We start from the raw sequence: 23657 nt of genomic DNA on the forward strand, positions 1-23657 counted from the left end.
ATTTTTGTGCGGTCGAGAAAATATAGCGATGCGCGAGTCGTCGATATTCATGCACATTATTTATATTCGTATCAAAAAGACCAACAAACACACTCCGATGACATGCAAATACTGTTAATATTAGCGTTAATGCTGTTTATCATTGTTTTTATCATGTGCAATAATTTAAAGGTGAATATTATTGAGCGACTAAATTTAATTCGGTCAGGATCGACTTCCTACGATGCTTGTGTCAGCACATGCGCAGTAGATCACCGAAAGTATCGCTGATCGGAGAGAGAACGAGGCGCAGATGAACGGCTCGATCGACTGCGTGAGACGCGATGAGGTAAGAATGTCAAAATGCTGCAAGCAATCGATCCCATGTTTGTCTTTATGCATGGCAAAAACGCGTGTTTATAAAACGCAGATAACGTCATAATTTATAGACATCGCTCTAGTAAATAAATCGAAAGATCAGCGTGGTTCCGTGCAGGAGAGCGCGTTCGGAAAGTCGTTTTCGAGGCTGCATCGCTGAAAGCAATGGGGAGTGTGGAAGGGGAGGGTCAACAGTGAAGGGGGGGCTGCTTGAGCTCGTTCAGCACAGCGAAATGGACGTTGTAGACTCGTGAAAATAAACTTATCGTGTCTTTAAAACCTGTCACGAATAATACGGGATGTTGTCAATGAAACGCGCTTGCGAAACGCGTTATGTTTATTACTAATGTCACGTTATATCGGACGTGTTTTGATCGCGGGTCGGGACAGCATTCCTCACTCCAGCGATCTGTAATGGAGGCTGGCGAAACTCGTGTCGATTTTTTTTTTTTTTTTTTTTTTTTTTTTTTTTTTAACGATCTGTTTGTTGAGCTCGCCGATCATTTTTATCACGTTTTCACAAGGTTAGGAATTGCAAGTTAAATAACTTTAAGTTGGTTACGTTTATTTGCGCGCTGAAAAAAGTGCATCGCGCTATTCACGCGCGATTTATCGCTACTATGGCCACGAGTTTAAGCACATCAACTTGCAATCATTGTCAATAAAAAAAAATAAAAAAAATATTTACATATGCCAATTGTAACATCATTCAATCAGCTTCACTGAAGTCGATCTAATTATCTTACAAACTTATAATACTACAGCATTGTCAATTTTAACATTTTATGCAGTGCATCTAAATATTAAATTTAATGCACAATGCAAAATATGTTCGTCTTATGTGTATGAAATGTCATTGTTCAATTGGGACAAAATAAAATGCTTAACTTAAAAATGGTTAAAAACATAAACAACCAACACAGAGAACCGTATTTGTCACTGTTTTTGTAATAAAAATCTACTGCCAAAGCAGCAACCCAGTAATCCAAATCTTAGTGGACGTAAACATTGTACAGATGCAAACGTAAATGTTTTTGCTTCTGTTGCATTTAATTATAAATGGTTGTTTCATGTACCTTGTTGGAAGTTGCTCTTAAATATTATCAGTGTAATTGAGAAAATTTTAGATTGATTAACAAAGAAATAAATTTGTTTTTTAGTTCATTATGGTTTATTCTGATACACTGTTCTGCATTTGTATAACAGCTAATTCAAACTGTATATTTTGCAACAATATCTATAGAGAAATGTGCTGTTGCACTTAAACAGACATTAAGTTTATTTACGCGATGGAAAAAAAGTGCATCGCACTATTCAGATAATTGTTCACGTGCGATTTATCGCTAATATGGCCACAAGTTCAAGCATATCAACTTGCAATCATTGTCAATTAAAAAAAAAAAAATGTACATATGCCAAGTGTAACATCAGTCAAAGCTTCACTGAAGTCGATCTAATTATCTCACAAACTTGTATAATAATAATACAGCATTGTCAATTTTAACATTTTATGCAATGCATCTAAATATTAAATATAATGCACAATGCAAAATATGTTCGTCTTATGTGTATGAAATGTCATTGTTCAGTTGGGACAAACTAAAATGCTTAAAAATGGTTAAAAACATAAACAACCAACACAGAGAACCATATTTGTCACTGTTTTTGTAATGAAAATCTACTGCCAAAGCAACAACCCAGTAATCCAAATCTTAGTGAACGTACAGATGCAACAATAATCACATAATCAATAGCACAAACATAAACGTTTTTGCTTCTGTTGCATTTAATTATAAATGGTTGTTTCATGTACCTTGTTGGAAGTTGCTCTTAAATATTATCAGTGTAATTGAGAAAATGTTATAATGATTTTAGATTGATTAACAAAGAAATAAATTTGTTTTTTAGTTCATTATGATTTATTCTGATACACTGTTCTGCATTTGTATAACAGCTAATTCAAACTGTATATTTTGCAACAATATCTATAGAGAAATGTGCTGTTGCACTTAAACAGACATTAAGTTTATTTACGCGATGAAAAAAAGTGCATCGCGCTATTCAGATAATTGTTCACGTGCGATTTATCGCTGATATGGCCACGAGTTCAAGCATATCAACTTGCAATCATTGTCAATTAAAAAAAACAAAAAATTTACATATGCCAAGTGTAACATCAGTCAAAGCTTCACTGAAGTCGATCTAATTATCTCACAAACTTATATAATAATAATACAGCATTGTCAATTTTAAAATTTTATGCAATGCATCTAAATATTAAATTTAATGCACAATGCAAAATATGTTCGTCTTATGTGTATGAAATGTCATTGTTCAGTTGGGACAAACTAAAATGCTTAAAAATGGTTAAAAACATAAACAACCAACACAGAGAACCATATTTGTCACTGTTTTTGTAATGAAAATCTACTGCCAAAGCAACAACCCAGTAATCCAAATCTTAGTGGTCGTACAGATGCAACAATAATCACATAATCAAATTTTTTTTTGCTTCTGTTGCATTTAATTATAAATGTTCAGGATAGTTCATGTTAGTTAATACATTAACTAATATTTAACTAATTGTAAAGTGTTACCAATGATTTTAGAATGATTAACCAATAAATAAATATGATTTTTAGTTCATTATGGTTTATTCTGGTACACTGTTCTGCATTTGTATAACAGCTAATTCAAACTGTATATTTTGCAACAATATCTATAGAGAAATGTGCTGTTGCACTTAAACAGACATTACAAATATTACATTTTATGACTAGATTGAATGTAAACTCTTACTTGTAATCTCCAGTTTGGTCATTGCTGATAAAAAATTGTTTGGTATAAGAATATAACGTTGTGTTTCGTTGTGTATTTGTTACTTTCTGGCTATATGAGAGATGGCTGAAAATGGCTGGCTCAGCATCTGACATTTTTAATATTACTGATTACTGAACAGATTCGGTGAGTTTCTTGCTGACTTGCCAACCTTAACAAGACCGGTTTAAAAAAGTTCTGAAAAAGTCTTAATGCGCTCTTACGCAAATTAAGGCCTTAAAAAGGTCTTAAATCAGAGCAGAAAGTCTGAAATTCATAAAGTTGTAGCATTAAATGTTGCATGCATTGCAAAAAATGAATATCTTCCTCAGTATTTTTGTCCTGTTTTCCAATACAAATATCTAAACATCTTTGTTACATTTACTTTAGATGCAAATGTAAAATGAAGCCTTGAAAAATTGAACAAAATTAAGTGTTTATGCTTAAAAGAACAAATATCTGAAAACTTCTCTTTGAATTAAGTTGATTTTTCTGAGCCCACCAGCAGATATTTGTTCTTGTTTTAAGCATAAACTCACTTAATTTTGTTCAAATTCACAAAAAAAACAAGATTTTATTTCATTGTACATTGTACATTTAAGAGACTTTAGAGCATTGCACTGGAAAACAAGACATATACTGAGGCAGAACCACTTATTTGCAGTGTGATCATCAGAAGATGCAGTAAAAGTTATCTCCATATTCTAGTGGTTGATTCAAGCTACTTTTAATGTACAAATGAATTAAAAAGCAATGGATATGTGTTTGAAGTGAACTCTGAAGTGTTCCTAATACAACTCATTGTGTTTATCCCTATACATTTACATTTAGAGAACATATTAACATATTATATTCCCTATTTTCTGTACTTGGTCTTAAAAAGGTCTTGGAAAGAGTCATAAATTTACCTTCATAAAACCTGCAGAAACCCTGCAAGATATCAACTTGCTCAACAAGCCGTATTTTTAAGTATTAACAAATCCCCCATGACCCAGATTTGAGCTGAAACCCACAGCGAGGTTTAATTTACTGAGATGTTGATTACATCTGTTTTGTCACGTTTGTATTTTTCTTATTATTGTGAAAAGTGCTTATTACCTTGGTCAACCTTTCAGCAGTTATCTTAATCAGCAGTTGTTTTAAACAAATGGTCTTAATTACACATAATGAGGGTTTCAGGAAATGAAGTATTACAAATTGTAACAAATGTTGGCTGCTTGCTGCACTGTAACGTATTTCATTGCCATAGTAATTGCGCTGCATTGCAGATATCGAATGTTCTCAGCCCATTTGTATCGACCTCCCTGCCGTCGCTGCTGGGCTCGCTGCAATTCTGTCACCATGGCAACCACTCGTTTCGGCCCCGTTCTATAAATATTCTCCTTCACGCTTGTCTATCGTGTTTCTGCTAGCTCGAGTCATTTCAACAGCCCAATTTAATAGGGGGGTTTTATTTACACATCGGTTACGATGCATTGGAAATACTTTATTATTAGCTATTGCTGAAATATTTGAGTAAAATAGTGATTGTTATGCAGATCATGATACAAGTGCGTCAACATTTCTCTTTGGCAATTTCTTAACTTCAGTGACGATGTTAAGCTCTATGTGTGTGTGATTTGCAATGCATAGTATGTCTTTAGAAATATGTCAAGCAGCAAAAAATGTTGGCATGACTGTGACATAATAATTTTATAGCGTATACAGTTTGGAGTTTAATTTAGTTTTCTCCTCTAATATCGGCACTCTCTTTACAGGTGTAACATAATGATCCATAGCCAGTAAAGACATGGATGAAGCGTTGGATCTTTGACATTTCATGCAACCCAGGCTGTTCGTAACATTTTGAGATGAGATTAACCCCTCCGATTCATGGACTAAAAAGCCTTTTTCCTATTTAAAAATGTGAGCCAGTGATTCAATATCCATACTCTTCCTGGGATGACTCAAAACCATTGGTCTCACAAATCTACTAGTGAAATAAAGGCCTCGAGGCCAGAGGAAAAGATCAGATATGACGGATGAGCTGAACAGGGCATCATCTGAACCGGAGACGACGAACCCGGAAGAGACGATGCATCCGATTGAAGGAGACATTACCGCCGTTGAGGAAAATACTATGTGGGACGACATGCCTGGCAAAGTGACGGTTGAGTTGCCACCTGATTGGCTGAAGCCAATGGAAGAGGATGAAGATGATGGTGTTGATGGTCTCAGGAGCAGTGAACGCATCAACAGGAGGACCAATGATGGCGTGTATGTGCCTTTATCTTACATTTTGTTTGCATATAGTGGAATATTCTATAGCTTGGGTGTAGTACGTTGCCTGGAAATATTTTAAGTCCAATGGTCTGGGAATACATTAAAATTTAATTAAAGGATTAGTTCACTCCAGAATTAACATTTCCTGATCATTTACTCACCCCCATGTCATCCAAGATGTTTATGTCTTTCTTTCTTCAGTTAAGAAGAAATAAAGGTTTTTGAGGAAAACATTCCATGATTTTTCTCAATATAGTGGACTTCACTGGGGTACAACAGGTTGAAGGTCCAAATTGCAGCTTCAAAGGGCTCTACACGATCCCAGACGAGAAATAAGGGTCTTATCTAGTGAAACCATTGGTCATTTTCTAAAAAAAACGATAAAAATTATATACTTTTTAACCACAAATGCTCATCTTGCTCTGCTCTGCGACGCGCATCCACAACTTCACGCGTCACGTTGACAAGGTCACACATGAGTCATGACGTAGGCTGAAGTACCAAGCAAGTGTTTACAAAAAAAAGGTAAAACAATGATGTTAAAGGAGAAAATGACCTTTCTAACATGATTACATAATGCGTGGCGCATCGCAGAGCAGTGCAAGATGAGCATTTGTGGTTAAAAAGTATATAATCTTTTAGAAAATGACCGATGGTTTCACTAGATAAGACCCTTATTCCTCGTCTAGGACAGTGTAGAGCTCTTTGAAGCTGCACTGAAACTAACATTTGGACCTTCAACCTGTTGGTAACTGTTGAAGCCCACTATATGGAGAAAAATCCTGGAATGTTTTCCTCAAAAACCTTAATTTCATTTCAACTGGAAAAAAGAAGAAAGACATAAACATCTTGGATGAGATGGGGGTGAGTAAATTATAAGGAAATTTTAATTCTGAAGTGAACTAATCCCTTAAAATGCAAACAGATTTGTACAGGTAAGATTTTCCTGCTTTCATTGAAGCTTCTCAAATCATGCTTGAGTATATTATGATCATGTGTCAGCATCAGTGCTGCTGTTAATGCAAAAGGAAGAAATTTGAATACTAAGATATTTATGTATTTAAAGGGATAGTTCACCCAAAAATGAAAATTTGATGTTTATCTGCTTACCCCCAGGGCATCCAAGATGTAGGTGACTTTGTTTCTTCAGTAGAACACAAATGATGGTTTTTAACTGCAACCGTTGCCGTCTGTCAGTCAAATAATGGGAGTGAATGGGAACACAATCAATAAGAGTCGAAAACAATTGCACAGACAAATCCAAATTAAACCCTGCGGCTCGTGATGACACATTGATGTCCTAAGACACGAAACGATCGGTTTGTGCGAGAAACCGAACAGTATTTATATCATTTTTACCTCTAAAACACCACTATGTCCAACTGCATTCAGCACTCGCTTAGTGAGGTCTGATCGCACTCTGACAACGACAGTGATGTCTAGCACTCATTGAAGTATATGCACGAGACATCACTGCCATTGATGATATAAAAAAAATGATATAAATATTGTTCGGTTTCTCGCACAAACCGATTGTTTCGTGTCTTAGGACATCAATGTGTCGTCACGAGCCGCAGAGTTTAATTTGGATTTGTCTAAGCAAGTTTTATTTACTCTTATAAAAGAAGTTCCCATTGACACGCATTATACAACTGACAGACTGCAACGGTTGGAGTTAAAAATCATCATTTGTGTTCTACTGAAGAAACAAAGTCACCTACATCTTGGATGTGCAGGGGGTAAGCAGATAAACATCAAATTTTCATTTTTGGGTGAACTATCCCTTTAATATTTCAGTTCACATTTTTACTTAAACTTTTAAAACATTTTATTGCATTAAAAAAAGAAGTGTAAAGGCCCGTTCACACTAGAACGATACAACGATAACTATATTATCCACACCAGTGCACAATAACATTCTGTTTATTCTAAGTGCGCTGCAGTTTTGTCGCCTGTCGCTTTAAATGCTCAAGCTCTTTAAAGCAGGATGGATTCTGATTAGCTGTCAATGTTTTTATCATTCATCAGCTGAAAGTGATTCCAATGGTCTTGTTCCTCTGTGTCATTATTGTTATAGTTGTGGTGTGGATTTAAAATGATATTGTTACAGTTACTGTCCTTGGTGTGAACAGGCCTTATGGGGTTAATTCACCTAAAAATTAAAATTCTGTCATCATTTACTCACCCTCATGTCGTTCCAAACCCGTAAGACTTTCGTTCTTCTTCGGAACACAAATGAAGATATTTTAAATGAAATCAGAGAGATTTCTGTGCCTTCATTGACAGCTACGCACACTTTGACGCTTCAAAAAGTTCATAAAGAGATTGTAAAACTAATCCATATGAATTGAGAGGTTTAGTCCAAATGTTCTGAAGAGACTTGAGCACTTTGTAATTTAGGCTGTTATTCACATATAAACATTCATCTATGCACACATCAGATATGCTAAACAGAGGCTCAAGCATTAAAATATCTTATTTGTGTTCTGAAGATGAACGAATGTTTGGGTGTGGAGCGGCATGAGGGTGAGTAATTAATGACACAATTTTCTTTTTTGGGTGAACTAACCCTTTAAGACCTTGATTTTTCTTTCATATAAACATTTGAATTCATATGATAATTAATAAATGTGACATTAAATGAATGGACAAGTCAGATTGAGTTCAGAATATAGAGGTGCTACAGGACATGTTCAGTCATTCATATCACACCTGTTGATCATATTCAGTTTATAGAACAACTTTTGTACTTCTCATATTCTCACAGTCCGAAAGTAAAACGACGCAGAGGTCGGCCTCCGATTGCCAGAAATGTTAGACAAGGACTTAATCGTTTAGATTTCAAGAAAGGATTACACATGGATCGCACTAGGAGAACTAAGGTTTGTGTAGCGTTTTCTGTTTGTCTTTTGTTTGCATTGTTAGAAAGAATATTATGTGCAGTAAGAGAAGTCATATTTATAGTGTTTTAAATATATTTTGTTTACTTATGAGATATTTAACATTTTTGAAATTTTATCGATGTATATAAAATAAAAAAGTTTAGTTAAAATCTTTAATTAGTTGTGCTTGCTAACTAAAGCCACTAATAATCTTAAAGTGCCCCTATTATGCTATAATTAAAGGTTCCTAATTTTGTTTTAAAGATCTCCTACATTTAGGTTTACATGTGTCCAAGGTCAACAACACATTCATTTTCTCATTATATACATTGCTGCACCTCTTTTCTCAAAGTGGTCAGATGGCCCAGTCTGTTGTGGTTGGTGCACTCCCCTCTGATTGTTCAGATGGCCCAGTCTGTTGTGATTGGTGCAGTCCCCTCTGATTGTTCAGATGGCCCAGTCTGTTGTGATTGGTGCAGTCCCCTCTGATTGGTCAGATGGCCCAGTCTGTTGTGGTTGGTGCACTCCCCTCTGATTGTTCAGATGGCCCAGTCTGTTGTGATTGGTGCAGTCCCCTCTGATTGGTCAGATGGCCCAGTCTGTTGTGGTTGGTGCACTCCCCTCTGATTGGTCAGATGGCCCAGTCTGTTGTGGTTGGTGCACTCCCCTCTGATTGGTCAGATGGCCCAGTCTGTTGTGATTGGTGCACTCCCCTCTGATTGGTCAGATGGCCCAGTCTGTTGTGGTTGGTGCACTCCCCTCTGATTGGTCAGATGGCCCAGTCTGTTGTGATTGGTGCACTCCCCTCTGATTGGTCAGATGGCCCAGTCTGTTGTGATTGGTGCACTCCCCTCTGATTGGTCAGATGGCCCAGTCTGTTGTGATTGGTGCACTCCCCTCTGATTGGTCAGATGGCCCAGTCTGTTGTGATTGGTGCACTCCCCTCTGATTGGTCAGATGGCCCAGTCTGTTGTGATTGGTGCACTCCCCTCTGATTGGTCAGATGGCCCAGTCTGTTGTGATTGGTGCACTCCCCTCTGATTGTTCAGATGGCCCAGTCTGTTGTGATTGGTGCAGTCCCCTCTGATTGGTCAGATGGCCCAGTCTGTTGTGGTTGGTGCACTCCCCTCTGATTGGTCAGATGGCCCAGTCTGTTGTGGTTGGTGCACTCCCCTCTGATTGGTCAGATGGCCCAGTCTGTTGTGATTGGTGCACTCCCCTCTGATTGGTCAGATGGCCCAGTCTGTTGTGATTGGTGCACTCCCTCTGATTGGTCAGATGGCCCAGTCTGTTGTGATTGGTGCACTCCCCTCTGATTGGTCAGATGGCCCAGTCTGTTGTGGTTGGTGCACTCCCCTCTGATTGGTCAGATGGCCCAGTCTGTTGTGATTGGTGCACTCCCCTCTGATTGGTCAGATGGCCCAGTCTGTTGTGATTGGTGCACTCCCCTCTGATTGGTCAGATGGCCCAGTCTGTTGTGATTGGTGCACTCCCCTCTGATTGGTCAGATGGCCCAGTCTGTTGTGATTGGTGTACTCCCCTCTGATTGGTCAGATGGCCCAGTCTGTTGTGATTGGTGCACTCCCCTCTGATTGGTCAGATGGCCCTGTCTGTTGTGAATGGTGTACTCCCCTCTGATTGGTCAGATGGCCCAGTATATTGTGATTGGTCTGGGGCACGTTCAAGCTCAAACCGGTGCGCAACATTTTGTTACGGTTTCCGGGTTGAACGACATGTTTCCTGGAAACAATATGCAACGGGGTTTGAGATACGTTTTCTCTTGTTTGGTGGGTGTGTCAGAAATGTCAGCCCAATCAGCAGCAACATGTATATAAACCACCCAGTATTACAGAGACAGCTCGCACAATGGGTCCAAATAGAGTCGTTTACAAATATGTCCGCTGCAGCTCGGTATATGCAACAGTTGATGATATTAGAAGACATGTTTGTCGTAAGAGTTTTATAGTAAAAATATAGCATCATGATGATGAACGCAGCCCTGTTGCGATTGGTCTACTCTGCTCTGATTGGTCAGGTGGCCAAGTCTGTTGTGATTAGTCTACAGCTTACAGCATAAAATTCTCATTACCATACCTACATTTAGCCCCAGAGGTTTCCTCAGCACTTCAAACAGAAGTGATGCCGCCCATTTTATTGTACCAATTAGAGCTCATGTCCGCATCCTTTGGAAGTGCATGCAAAGTGAATTCGCAATCGTAGCACCAAAACAGCATCTTCTTGACATGTCGATAACTTAAACCAAATTCTTCCAGGCTTCAGTTATAACAACAGAGTTTGAGGGTCAAAGTAGACGTTCTTGGGCAGCCAGTGAAGACAATAGGCTGGTATTATGTTTGTGCAGGAAGTAAGACTGGAATTACTGACGACTCGTTTCAGACAGTTCAGAATCAGTTCTTTGTTTTGGGAGACAATAGCTTTATTTGTTGTGCACTTTGCAGTTTAAAACTTTCCAGACCATTTACATTCACAAACAGCTATATTACACACTACATGAAGGGTAATGACTGAAAAAGCATAATAGGGACACTTTCAATTTCCAGAATTTAGAATTAATTTTAGATAAATTACATACAATCTGCTTTTAATTTAATCATTTATTATTATTATTATTATTATTATTATAATAACATTTTAATACACTTTCTTCTCTGTGGTTGCTTGGCATATATAGAATGCTCGTTCCCTGTTGGACAGCAGACGTTCAGGTCTCTCATCGGGAAATGCCACTCCAGTCCCAGATCCAAGCCGCACACCTGAAGTTTTACCCAGAACACCCCAGAGCATCATTCACAGCTCGACATCCACACCCCAGAGACCCCGACTCACCCCCAGCAGCATCTCCAACACACCCAACACAGAATTTAACAGCCCTCCGCGCCTCACGAGAATCTCGCCGCTTAATATCGACCCATCCGGAACACGGAATTTTATTCACACTCCTTCGGTAAAACTGGGTAATGTTTCCCAACAGATAATCGGTTCCTCTAGCGAACCTGGTAAAGCTGGCACTGAGCTGCCCCTTCGACTCTGGCTTTATCCATCTATGGAGCCAATTAGCCCTACAAAAACTCAGGATACACTGATCTCAGATCTGCCTGTAAATTCGCCAGATTTCCCAGAGATTACGCTTAAGGGAACAATGTCACTGAAGGAAAGTCATCCTATGCTCAGGTGAATAAAATCTGACTCATTTTGCATATTTGCTGTAGTTTCAACTAGGGCCTTTATGAATAACAAATCCTGCTGTTTCTCTTTCTTCAGTAAATGTGAAAACTGTGGCTCTCCATTTTCTGCTCAGAAGGCTGGAGACACGTTGTGCTACACATGTAGGCCTAAACGTATGTGAATTTATAATTACACCTTTCATTTCAGCAAGCATGATATTCTGTAATATTTCTAAGGTGTATTATTGCCTTTTTTGTAGTCTAATTTCTAAATTTTGTCATGTGCAGCAGAGAAGAAGCAATCTCCTCCAAACATTGTGTTTAGGAAGGTATGTATCTCTGACTGTCATCGCAAGAGCTGTCCGTCCATCTTTTCCTTGTTTTTCTGTCGCTGATTCTTGAGACCTGGGATAAAACAGAAAGTTTGTGACAAAAATGATTTTTGAATCAAAGTCACCATGAAATCAAAATGTATGAATTTTGCAGTATTTGTTATAAATTATATATATATAAAAAAAAAAAAATCATAATATTTTATCAAAGTGATTTCCCCTCCCTCTTGTACATCTTATCTCTGATGACGTGTTTACTGGCACGAGGGCGGGACAACCTGTCACTCACATGAGATTCACCAATTAGAGTTTTGACATCGTGATCCAACCCGCAAAAAAACATCTTAATTAATCACACTATATCGCCCAGTGCAATGCATGCTTTACTTAAAATAATTTAAAAAAAAAATCCTAATTAGGTAAGAACATCATAATGAAGTTGTTCCCGATCACAATACAAATTACATCCAAAACCGTCCAATGAACACAAAGATTTTATTGTGCAAAAAATGGCAAACGAATTATAGGCTACTACATGTTTTACACAAACTAAACTACTGATATTCAAATGGTGGTCCGCATCCGGATCCCGGCAAACCCCGTGCTCTCTTTCTCCAGATGGGCGCCACATTAATGGTGCGTTTCCAGTGGCGAGGAGCAGAGCGAGCGTTTTTAACTCATTCCAATGGAAGTTGAGCTTGACGCTCAAATACGACCCCACCCCCGATGTCATCATCCATTGCAATGTTTCACTGCAGACATCGTCTGATGCCAATTTGGTAGATGTCGCCCAAACCTACCATCAATAGCAAATCATTCAAATCCTGCCCTACATTTTTTTCTTGTTTGAGAAGGCTTTTAACCTGGATATACATCACGATCAGGAAGAAAAGCAACTTGTGTTTCAGTCCGACTTAAATACTTAAACTTTTTGACAAAATAATCTACCTTGTGGACCTGCTTCCTCTGCTTTCAATGCTATTATCAAATCTCACAGGCAGATAAAAATGTGTTCTGTCATTCATCATATATATTGACACTTGACTGTTTAAAACTAGGGCGTTAATTTCGATTAATTAATCTGAGAAAAAATAACGCGTTAAAAAAAAATAACGCAGATTAATCCATTCTGTATGAAGGAGGGAGATGACTGCTGCGCTGAGGGAAATTACGAGCAGAGCTCCCCTCTCTTGCGCGCGAGAAAGTAAGCACCGTCTTTGCACTCTCTCTACCTCACACATAATAATCTAAATCAACTGACACAATGCTAAAAGTTCGTAAGACCGAATCCATGTTTCACGCGGCGCATTCGGAGAATGACAGGCGCCCTGCACGTGCAGCTGACATAAACCACACTTTCAGTAAACAAAAAGAAAATCCTATCCAGCGGTGAAGTGTTTTCTGTGTTGACAAATCTTTTGCGATGTCCTAATAACAGTCACTTTTCGCACGCAACGCGTCAACGTCCGCTAATGTCCAATTTGCGACCTAATGACTCATTTGAACAGATTCATTTTAATGAATCATGACAACAACCGATCTGTCCACACGGTCTATAATGAATCATTTACTCGAACAACTCTGAAATGAGAACATAAGTGTGCTTACCCCATTTAGCAAGAGTGGTTAGTAAAATTAGCCTTAATAATCCACAATATTTTCAGGTTATTTAAATGACAATGTGTAGTAAATTAGGCCTACCTATAAAATCAGTTAGTTTAGACCGGAGTGAGGTGAAACCAGAACAAAGCAAGTTGTTGTTAGCTAGGTGCATTCAATTGTATATGGTAGAAAATTATATTATTAGTTAATATAACTTCTAAATGCTACTTTTTAATACTTTTCAGGTTTAGCAAAAAAGAATCTCTTACAAAGCTATAAAATCACTTTTTCTTTTTTTTTTTTCTTTTTACAAAGTGGGCAAGTAAGAATTATTACAGTGAGAGTGACGGGTACTTTATTGTCAGTATCGGGCTCGCAGATCACGTGGGTAGGGCACTTTTTACTGTTTGTGTGGATGACCATGTCTGTCACCGCCGAAGACCATTTTTGATCCAGGAAAAACCCTGCATTGATTCATTTGAATTGAAATATTTAATACTTCCACAGCAAAAATTATGTATGCGATTAATTTAGATTATGTAATTAATTAGATTAAAATTTTTAATCGATTGACAGCCCTATTTAAAAAAGATTTTTAGGTTAATCAATTGGAGAAATGCAACGTCTGATAGTTGATCTGAAAAATTCTAGTCATCCCATGTCTCATTGCTGTATTTTTTTTATTAGATTGAAAAAGCTCTTTTTAAAAATTGTGCTTGGGGAATCATTCATCTGTGCTGTTGTTGATGTTGTGAAGTGGAAGTGAATCACTGCAGTGTTGCTGTGTCTGTGTTCATGTTCGTTGCACGAGAGGTACAGAGCTTTGGCGATACTTTTGGGTCTTAATATCTGAACTAACACAAGCTAGTTTTCCCTTTGTTGTGTTCTCAATCTACAAGCCAAAACGGTTGTTTGCTCACCTTAAGTAGCTTAACAAAATTCAGATTATCCTTCATTCTTCTCTTATTTTTTTTTTAAATAATTTTGGATATTCTTTTTCTCTTTATTTCTGATTCTGTTGAATGTAACACCTTTGCTTGTCATATTTCTTTTGCTTCATTTTTATTATTCTTTTGTATGTGTTTTTTTTTTTTTTTTCTTTTTCTTTTTTTTTCAAGGTGGGGCAGGATCAGTGGGAGGTTGGGAAAAAAAAACACCCAAGAAAACAAATACTGGTAATAATAAACATATAATATCATATAGACACATTCATGACATTTATGGGCTGCAGCATACACAAAAGCATTGCCAAAGATCATCAAATAATCTGTCAGTAGCTGAACTACTTACACACCAAAACATAATGTCACGATCTCCTGCAGAAACCTCGTCCCGGATACAAGAGAATTTCAAAAAAGGTCAGTGTTCATTTTTTATGTAGTTATTTATTGAATGTTAAAATACTTCCTCGTGTCCTAGTTTAAATTTTAGCATCAACAAGAAGCAAAACTTTCATCGGATAACTCAAGAGAGAAGCGCATAAGCATTTATTCTGTGGTTCTTTCTAAACTTTGTGCAATTTGAGCAGTTTGACATGTCTATCTGGTCTGTATAATTTAACAATAGTGTAAATGACTAAAGGTTTTGGATACCTGCTAGGAAATAACTGTTTCATTTTGTGCTGTTCATAGTAAAAAAAGTTATTACACACTTTTGCAGTGTACTGTGCTTAAAATACTGATCCAGGTTTCTATTGTATGTGCTGTTTAGGATTTTGTCCCTGATGGTGGTGATGATGATGATTGGGTGAGTGATGCGTCATCACATTCTCAACACTTAGTCTTTTGTAGTTTTGTTTGACTGTTTGACCCTTTTTTATCTTATTTGACATGCAAAATGGTGTTGTCAAAAGTACCAACTTCAGTACCAAGTCGGTACTGAAATTTTAAAAATGTGACTCTTTGAGCACTGTTAAGATTCGTAAACACCTCTGATTGGTCATTGTGTTCACGTGCTCATCAGATATGTCTGTGATTGGCTACAATGATCAACGCTTCAAAAACATGTTGTAAATAGACATCAATGATGCTCTTCACCGAGCGTTTGCACAGATACACACGGGAGCGTTTGAAAGCAGTCATCTTATCAGCGGACCGCTCCACTGATAGACGCTGCCTTTCAAGTGCTCCCGCTTTCAAAATGCTTTCAAACACTTGTGTGCTTTCAAACGCTCCTGTGCTTTGATCATATTAGCCAGTCACAGACATATATGTTGAATGCATGAACATAATGGCCAATCAGAGGTGTTTATCAATCCGCTCAGCAGCTCTCCAAACGTCACATTTTTTAAATTTCCATACTGACTTGGTATCGAAGTCAGTACTTTTGACAACACTGAAATGTCCTCTAAATTAACAATATGACTAAAACTTGCTGAAAAACCTGTTGTACACAATCCTCTACATTCCTTCTGTTGTCTGATTGATAGTTTATACTTTTTTAGCAAGTAAAAGGCCTTTTAGTATAATTGTTAAAACATCCCTATTCACTTCGTGGTACATGTGTCTTTTTGCTGTGAAATATTTAATGAGTTTTATAAAAATATATGTAAGAATAACTTTTATAATCCTTAGTAATATTTCAAGATGAACACTTACTGGACTGAAGCGACTTAGGAATACTTGATTATCCAGACATCATTTTGTAGAAAAATCATGTTAAAATGTGAGTATCAAATATGATCATCAGGCTTTTGAGGAACGTTTATCTGTTCATCTCTCAATCATCATTGTATTGCATTATGTTCTAAATTTGTTTATAAAACTAATCATGTAAATATCATCTTACTACGACATATTATTAGCAGAGAGTGTTAACTTATATTTATATGCATTTTATGCAAGTTGTCTACTGATATAAAGATCTCGTTGATTTTACATTAAACGCTATTAGAATTTAGGCCATAAAAATATCAGCAACTGCAATAAATTGCATATTTTTGCTCAGTTTGGGCAAAAGGCTCAATATACTTTTTCATTTATTTTTTTTTACTCGGCTTTACTAAGGTAAAACATGTATTTAACATGGAATATTCTTTTTCTGATTATATCTGAACTCATAAAAACCCTTAAAAACTTTAGTTATGTCTTTATTGCATGTCCAAAAATCTACTCAAATCTGACATCTTCAGTCCTTTATTAATGAAAAAATCTGTCTACTCTTGGTTTTAGGCTCAAAAGAAACGGAATCGCAGAATGTGCCGGCAGTGTGACGCGTGTCTTCGTGAAGAAGACTGTGGCAAATGTGACTTCTGCATGGACAAGCCAAAGTATGGTGGCAGTAACAAGAAAAGGCAGAAATGTCGCTTACGTCAATGCAAGTTTCAGTCAAAGCTTCATTCTCAAACTGCAAAAGTACGTATTTGATTAATGGCATCACTCAAGAGTAAGGCTATCACCAGTGTTGGGGGTAACGCATTACAAGTAATGTGAGTTATGTAATCGGATTACTTTTTAAAGTAACTAGTAAAGTAATGCATTACTTTTAAATTTACAAATAAGTAAGGGGCCTTTACATTTGCCAAAAATATAACAAACAAGCAAACCCAGCCCAGGTGAGAAAAAGTACATAATGCATCACTTTCCATGAAAAGTAACTTAGTAACTCAATTAGTTACTTTTTTAGGGAGTAACGCAATATTGTAATGCTTGACTTTAGTAACTTTCCCCAACACTGGTTATCACCTGACTACGTGGCAAATAACACAAAGTTCGGAGGTGCATTTTGCAAAATCTTTCTTGTTTTATCGTATCATGCAGAGAAACCTGAATCCGTCCCTTCCACGAAGAAGAACAAACATGAAATCCAAGATCAAGAGGCGTGGGAGACCAGCAAAAAAACGGAGATTCAGAAGCAAACCCTGGGAGGAGGATGATGATGATGATGATGACGACGAAGAAATGTCTGACAAGGATGATGACGAAGAAGAAGTGAAACATTATAAGATGAATGGCTCCAAGGCCAGAGGAAGGAGGAAATGGAATTACAGCTTTAAGGAAGAGGACGACGACATGTTCATTGAGGCCGTGCTTGAGGATGACGAACCATCCAACATTGAGGAGGTTTCTGATTTCTAAAAGTCTGAGAATTAAATATCACATAAACAAAACACAAAACTAGGTCTAAGTCTAGTCTGCGATCACGTCATACAAGATGACAACTCTTGAGCTGTTTACGTTTTTGGACTGCTTCATAAGTACATTCTTTCACAACTCAATGCTTGTATAAGATACTTGAGACCACAGTACAGTGGTTATAATAAAATGCCATAACAAATAATAAAATGTTCATGTTACATGGCATCACAGCGGTCAAGTTAGAGACGTCAGAACTGTCATGAATTTCAAACCATGTTTGCAACTTGTGTTTATGGGATTAACAATGACGTTAATGGTTTTTATGAGTCAGAAAGTTGTCAGTAATTATGGTAATTTCGATATGACTTGATTGTAGCATTAGACCAAAAGTTTCAGCAGAAGATTGCCATCAACAATGTAATTTAATCCACAAATATGAATTATTTTAATTATTTGATACATTAATAATAATGTTTATTAGGTTGTTAAATGTTTTCATCATTGTTTTCATAGGATCCTGTTGTTTTGGGCAATGAAGGGTCAGTGATGGCGTCTAATGAGATGTACTCAAACACCTCTGAACTCGGTGCTCATCAGGTAAGAGCTTCTACATCGTTCTCATTTATTTGTTTTCTCCAGCTTTGGAATTAGTTTCTTTATTCATAGGCCAATTTCGCCAAAATTTTGTGATTTTTATATATCAATATGGATACACACTTTTGACCAATTAAACATGATTTTTTGGAAATATTTTTTTGGATTTTTTATTTTTTTTTTTTTTTCAGCCAATCAGCAGAGATCCGATTTATAGATGTTTGCAAATGTTGATGGCCATTGAAAGCTGACATTTGTTTTGATGCCTGCATGTTTCACAGGGATTATACTACAACATGCCGGGCATGCCGGTGCCGTCTCAAATGCTTGGATCAGGACCTCTGTGTAACAACAATCCGATGCCGCTGGGTGAGGTCATCGGTTCTTTGCCAATGGGGGATGATGCGACTCAGAATGGTTTTCTTCAGATTGAAATGGTGAGAGTGGGGTCACCACCGTCACATTTCACAGAAGAGCCAGTATCAGAATCTCAACAGGAGCCCACGCCGGTGGTGAGTCTCATTGGACCTCTGTCTTCACTACTACTGAATACACTAGTGTTATGATTATGGTATGATTTTTTTTTTTTTTTTTTTTTTTAGAAAGAAGGCTCTTATGCGCACCAAGGCTGCTTTAATTTGATCAAAAATAGCGTAAAATGGTAATATTGTTAAGTATTATTACAATGTAAAATAACTGTTTTCTATTTGAATACGTTTTAAAATGTAATTTATTCCTGTGATCAAAGCTGAATTTTCAGCATCATTACTCCAGTCTTCAGTGTCACATGATCCTTCAGAAATCATTCTAATATGATGATTTGCTGCTCAAGAAACATTTCTTCTTATCAAATGTAAAAATCAATTGTGCTTCATATTTTTTAGGAAATCATGATACATTTTTTTCAGGATTCTTTGTTGAATAGTTATTTATGAATGTCTCTTACTTTTGATCAATTTAATGCATCCTTGCTGAATAAAATTATATAAAATTTTAAATAATGAAATAAAAAAAAATTAAAATTATCATTTTTAAAAATGAACTTTGAACAGTAGTGTGTGTGTGTGTGTGTGTGTGTATATATATATATATATATATATATATATATATATATATATATATATATATATATATATATATATATATATATATATATATATATATATAATATTTTTTTTTTTTTTTTTTTTTTTTTTTTTTTCCTATTTGAAATTTAAGTTCTGGAAAACCCTTTAAAATGGCCATATTTTGCTTGAAAAGTGCTTGAATTATTGAAAGACAATATATATGAAATTAGTGTTTAATTTTTTTGAAAATTATATAATATAAATATTATCCTTGTATTGTAATCATTACGTAGTAATTGCTGTAAGTTGTAATTGCAGCCCTCACGTGTTTGTTGTGTCTGCTTAACTGATTACATGATGTTAACCAACCACATAACATGTATTATACTATAACTGAGTATCACTGCCATACGGACATTATTTTGACACACAATCTATGGCTGATAACAAAGTACTTCCTGCATTTTCGTTAAAGCTTCTATGAAAGAATGTGTATTGTGAAAAGCGCTATACAAATAAACTAAGCTATGTGTAGAATTCAGAAACCCTTGTTATTAGCGACACCGGTGGCTGTTAAGTGAACTGCAGACTCCTCTTATTGCTTGTTAACTTATTAACCCCCTTTCTATGCATAACGCTTTTTCAGCATTATGCTGAACATTGTATAAGCATTCATTTCAAGTGTCATAGAATGTACCTGGAAATGTCACATCCATTTGATTTTCCAGGCAAAAACATCCCGAGCCCTTCTCATAAAAGTCAGTCTACAGGCTTGTGCATGAAGCCTTCAGTGCAGTCAGAGATTTCCACAGCTACCAACCATGTCAATGTCACCTCTGCTTTTGTAGATCACTCAGATCTTCAGTCTGGCGGGAGCAGAGAGCGACTGCGACCGAGACCAAGGCCTCATGGAGCTGTTCACTTCCCTAGGCCAGACTGTGCTGCCCCCTCACTGGGTGTGCGTCATGGCCAAAGGCCCCGTCCTCCAGCTCCTGCAGTGCTCCAAGCTCTCCACCATGGCCGACACGATCGTCCAGATCGAGAAGGGCTTCTTCTTCCAGGTCAGCGTTCAGAACCAGCCTCTCCTGCTCATGCACGCCGTCTACTCGCGCCACCCCACCTGCCTCGAGACGGTCGATGATGTGGTGTCGCTCCTGCTTGACTTGGAAGGCCTGGGCGTGTGTCAGGGCTACCAGAGCCTCGACATGGGCTCGCCCTGGGAGCCCAGAATGTGCGTTCGAGCGGCTCTGTGCGATTTGCTCATTTCCAAGGATGAGGAACATTGTGTGAAATGCACGCAGCCTGTGGAGGGGTGATATATCTTCTGCGAAAATTTACTGTAGTTTTCGAACAATCACAATTTGTTCGGAAAAAAAATCTTCCACCAGTTTTTAAGCTTATAGTGCAGTCAGAGCTGTTTCCAACTTATGGAGCCCCTCACATGACATGTGGACAAAAATATATATATCGTGGTCACAAATTAAGAATTTATTTCCATGAATTAAGAATTCGTTCACTCGTTTTAGATAAATCGTGACTATGAATTAAGAATTCGTTCTCTAAAACAAGGGAACGAATGATTACAACGTGGCCATGATTTAGTAAATTAGGGAACGAATTATACCGTGTGCACAATTTACTTAAAACGAGGGAAGGGGTTAGTAAAATGTGCTGACGTATTAGTAAGTCGTGGGAAAATATTGTTAATTCGTGGCCACCTTATACTTTTTATTTTTCCATCATGTCATGTGTGGGGCTCCGTTCCAACCTCACGATGAATCGACATCCAAAATGGTGCTTCTTTTTTGTTTCGTTTTCAGAAATGTGGAAGTTAGTGACGTGACAAAAACAATCCATCGAAAAAAGGACTCACAAAAAACATTGAGTTTTACCAAAACCCCTTCTTTCCGTCACTCTCCAGTTCTCATTTAAACTACCTCTCAATCATTATATGGACCAATTTCAACCTTAAACTTCCCAGGTGCCCTTTTTCAGGCTGAGTTATTGATTCAGAGCTGTTTGGTGAACATGTTTATTGTTGTACAATGAAAAGCGTGTTATAAGCTGCCTTTGTTGTGCTAAATTTGGGGTTGGATGTTCAAACCTAAACCAAAATCACTCTACCTTCAGAAGTAGTCTGCTTTTTATTGATACCTTACACTGTATTTAATTTGTACCCCAAAGCGAGCAAGCATACTATCTTTCATAATGCGTTTTGTACGTCTTTCTTTTTTCTTCCCCTTATTATTTGAGCGTTTTATGCAATGGAAGATGCGCTCTGGTCTTTTTTTGTCCTGTTGTTAATCACACCTGCTTTCGTGTGACTGAATTGTGTTACGCATGATAAAGTGCAACTAATGGCACGCTGCAAACTGCAGTGCATCTGTGTGCATTTCTGCTGTCGTGTGTATTATTCCCAGCCTACTGTAGAGGTCCGACCGGGGAAGGCCTGGTGAACGGCATCTTTTATTACACTGATTGGCCTTTATACAGTTTATGCATATTTAAATTCTTCCTAAGAGAGTTAAATCAATGCAGATAAAATCAGACCTTCTTAATTTAGTTCAACATTTTGTTCATTTTTCATTCCTGAGTGATTTAATTAAAATATTGGAAGCGGAATTGAAATTTGTTAACCTCTACCCCTGGAAATGTGTACAAAATGAGCTGTAAAATACGTAATTGTCGGAAATTATTTATAAATAGAGGATGTAAGCTAGAGGTGTTTCTGAGAGCATCTCTGTATTGTAAATCTTGCCCTTTTTGGTCTGTTTAAACACCAAGTTCAGTTTTTGAAACACTGTAAAGTAAGATTTTTATGAAGGGTGGGTGAAAATAAAGTTTGTTTTTCTTACATACAGACAACTCTGGTCTTTTTTTCCATCTGAAGTGACAATCACTCTTGTTCTTTGGTGTAAAGCAGTGGGTTTCAGACTGGGAAATTGTTTTTTTTTTTTTTTTTAAAGTGTTAACTTGCAGTATTAATGAAATGTATGAAATACTTTGTTTTATCAAATTTACTGAATTTGAGTGGTTGAAAATTAATTGTGATTATTCTGTTGACCACAATTGTAATGGTAAGACATAAAATTCAAATTTGCATTACTTTATAGTATGCAAAAAACAGTAGGCCAACAGAGTAGTATGTGCAAATACTAATCGAAAAACAGCAGGCGAAAAGTACCCGGATGATCTACTACTTCTGCAGAGATTCAGGAGTGCATGTTTGACACTTTACTATCCCATGAGGCCACGGGTGAGGATTTAGGTGTGTTTGACTTTAAGTGGTGCTGCGCAGATCGATTGGTGCAAGCATACAGACTCTCTTTCTACTCTAATCGCTCTCGTGAGATTTGATGTCATACACGATCGGTCTGCGAAGCACTGCTTTAAATCGCACACATCTCTAATGAATGGCAGGGAACGATGGAACGATGCAACTCACACTGGTAGGTCACATGACATAAACAACATAGCTGATGTAGTAACAAAGTCCATTTAAGACAAGTCATTTCTCTAGGCGGCCATCTTTGAAATGCATCTCAAGCAGCTATTTCAGTCATGCAAGTGCAGCTCCCATCTCTTTAAATGGGGAAACCTCAAATTCTTCAAAGCTCTTCACCACCAAGCTGACAATTAAATTTCATATTTGAAATCGCCAATGAAATCTGACAACAATTGTCTCATAAATGTGGTTTCTTGTGGTAAAATAGTGTTAAAAGCTTATTTTTCATGCTGGACCAGACAATGCGCATGAGCAGTCCTAAGCGCAAGTCTCAAGGCCAGAACACACCAAGCCGATGCTGACGAACTAGTGGTGATGAAAGCAGACTGTGGGGTTGGCTCACGTCGGCAGCGTCTGTGTCCAAAGTTGGCCTGACACACCAAACCAACACTCAAAAGCCGATGGCCAAGTAGCACGTCAGTTCTGCGCCTCCGTGAGATGAAATGCCTGTCCGGACCAGCAGGTGGCAGTATCTGAACAGCCAATCAGAATGATCAGATGGCCCGACGAGCTCCGACGCCGATTCAACATGTCGAATCGGCCGAAAAAAAGCCAACGAGGACCAAGGGGACGAGGGCTTGGTGTGTTCCTGCCTTCAGACAGCATCTGGCGCGTGACTTTAACAATCAGAGACTGGCTCTTTTATTTAGAAGGCGGGGCTATTCCGCCATATTTCTCGTTGCACTTTCTCTCATTCATATGAGTGCACCGCCTTTCTATGGCTGCGTTCCACTCCACTTTTAGACACGCACTCGCGAACTTCCCCTCAGGGGAATCCCTGCCACCATTTTGAAGTGCGTTCCATTTCGTGAAGTGGACGAGGGAAATTTATATGGATGATTTCTTCGATGTACCTTTCAAGCATCACTATATCCCACAATTCATCTTGCAGATCGTGATATATTAATTATTTTGAGAATTAATCACATAATAGTGTAATATATTATGTTGAAATTGAATCGTATAATAGGCTACTTG

At 37.5% G+C, this 23657-nt stretch overlaps 1 protein-coding gene across 4 annotated transcripts; it reads left to right on the forward strand.

The window, feature by feature from the left end:
* The first annotated feature begins 170 nt into the window (after positions 1–170).
* Positions 171–22030, forward strand: mbd1a (methyl-CpG binding domain protein 1a). 4 transcript variants are annotated; one of them, XM_048209011.1, is made up of 14 exons: positions 171–328; positions 4932–5430; positions 8204–8318; positions 11011–11510; positions 11601–11677; positions 11792–11832; positions 14556–14612; positions 14760–14795; positions 15148–15183; positions 16608–16790; positions 17196–17498; positions 18027–18110; positions 18389–18619; positions 20023–22030. In XM_048209011.1, the coding sequence occupies exons 2-14, from the start codon at positions 5189–5191 to the stop codon at positions 20488–20490; spliced, it is 2373 nt and encodes a 790-aa protein (XP_048064968.1). In that variant the 5' UTR covers positions 171–328; positions 4932–5188; the 3' UTR covers positions 20491–22030. The 4 variants fall into 4 exon arrangements, with proteins under 4 accessions (XP_048064968.1, XP_048064969.1, XP_048064970.1 ...); XM_048209012.1 differs by having other exon boundaries at positions 11795–11832; XM_048209013.1 differs by lacking the exon at positions 14556–14612.
* The last annotated feature ends 1627 nt before the right edge of the window (positions 22031–23657 follow it).

This window comes from Megalobrama amblycephala, linkage group LG12, assembly GCF_018812025.1.
Source record: "Megalobrama amblycephala isolate DHTTF-2021 linkage group LG12, ASM1881202v1, whole genome shotgun sequence".
Taxonomy (NCBI): domain Eukaryota; kingdom Metazoa; phylum Chordata; class Actinopteri; order Cypriniformes; family Xenocyprididae; genus Megalobrama; species Megalobrama amblycephala.

Coding starts and splice junctions, on each gene's coding strand:
- mbd1a (XM_048209011.1), top strand. CDS start 5,189: ATGACGGATGAGCTGAACAGGGCATCATCTGAACCGGAGACGACGAAC. Junction 11,511..11,600: donor GAAAGTCATCCTATGCTCAG/GTGAATAAAATC, acceptor CTCTTTCTTCAG/TAAATGTGAAAACTGTGGCT. Junction 18,620..20,022: donor AACAGGAGCCCACGCCGGTG/GTGAGTCTCATT, acceptor CTGCTTTTGTAG/ATCACTCAGATCTTCAGTCT.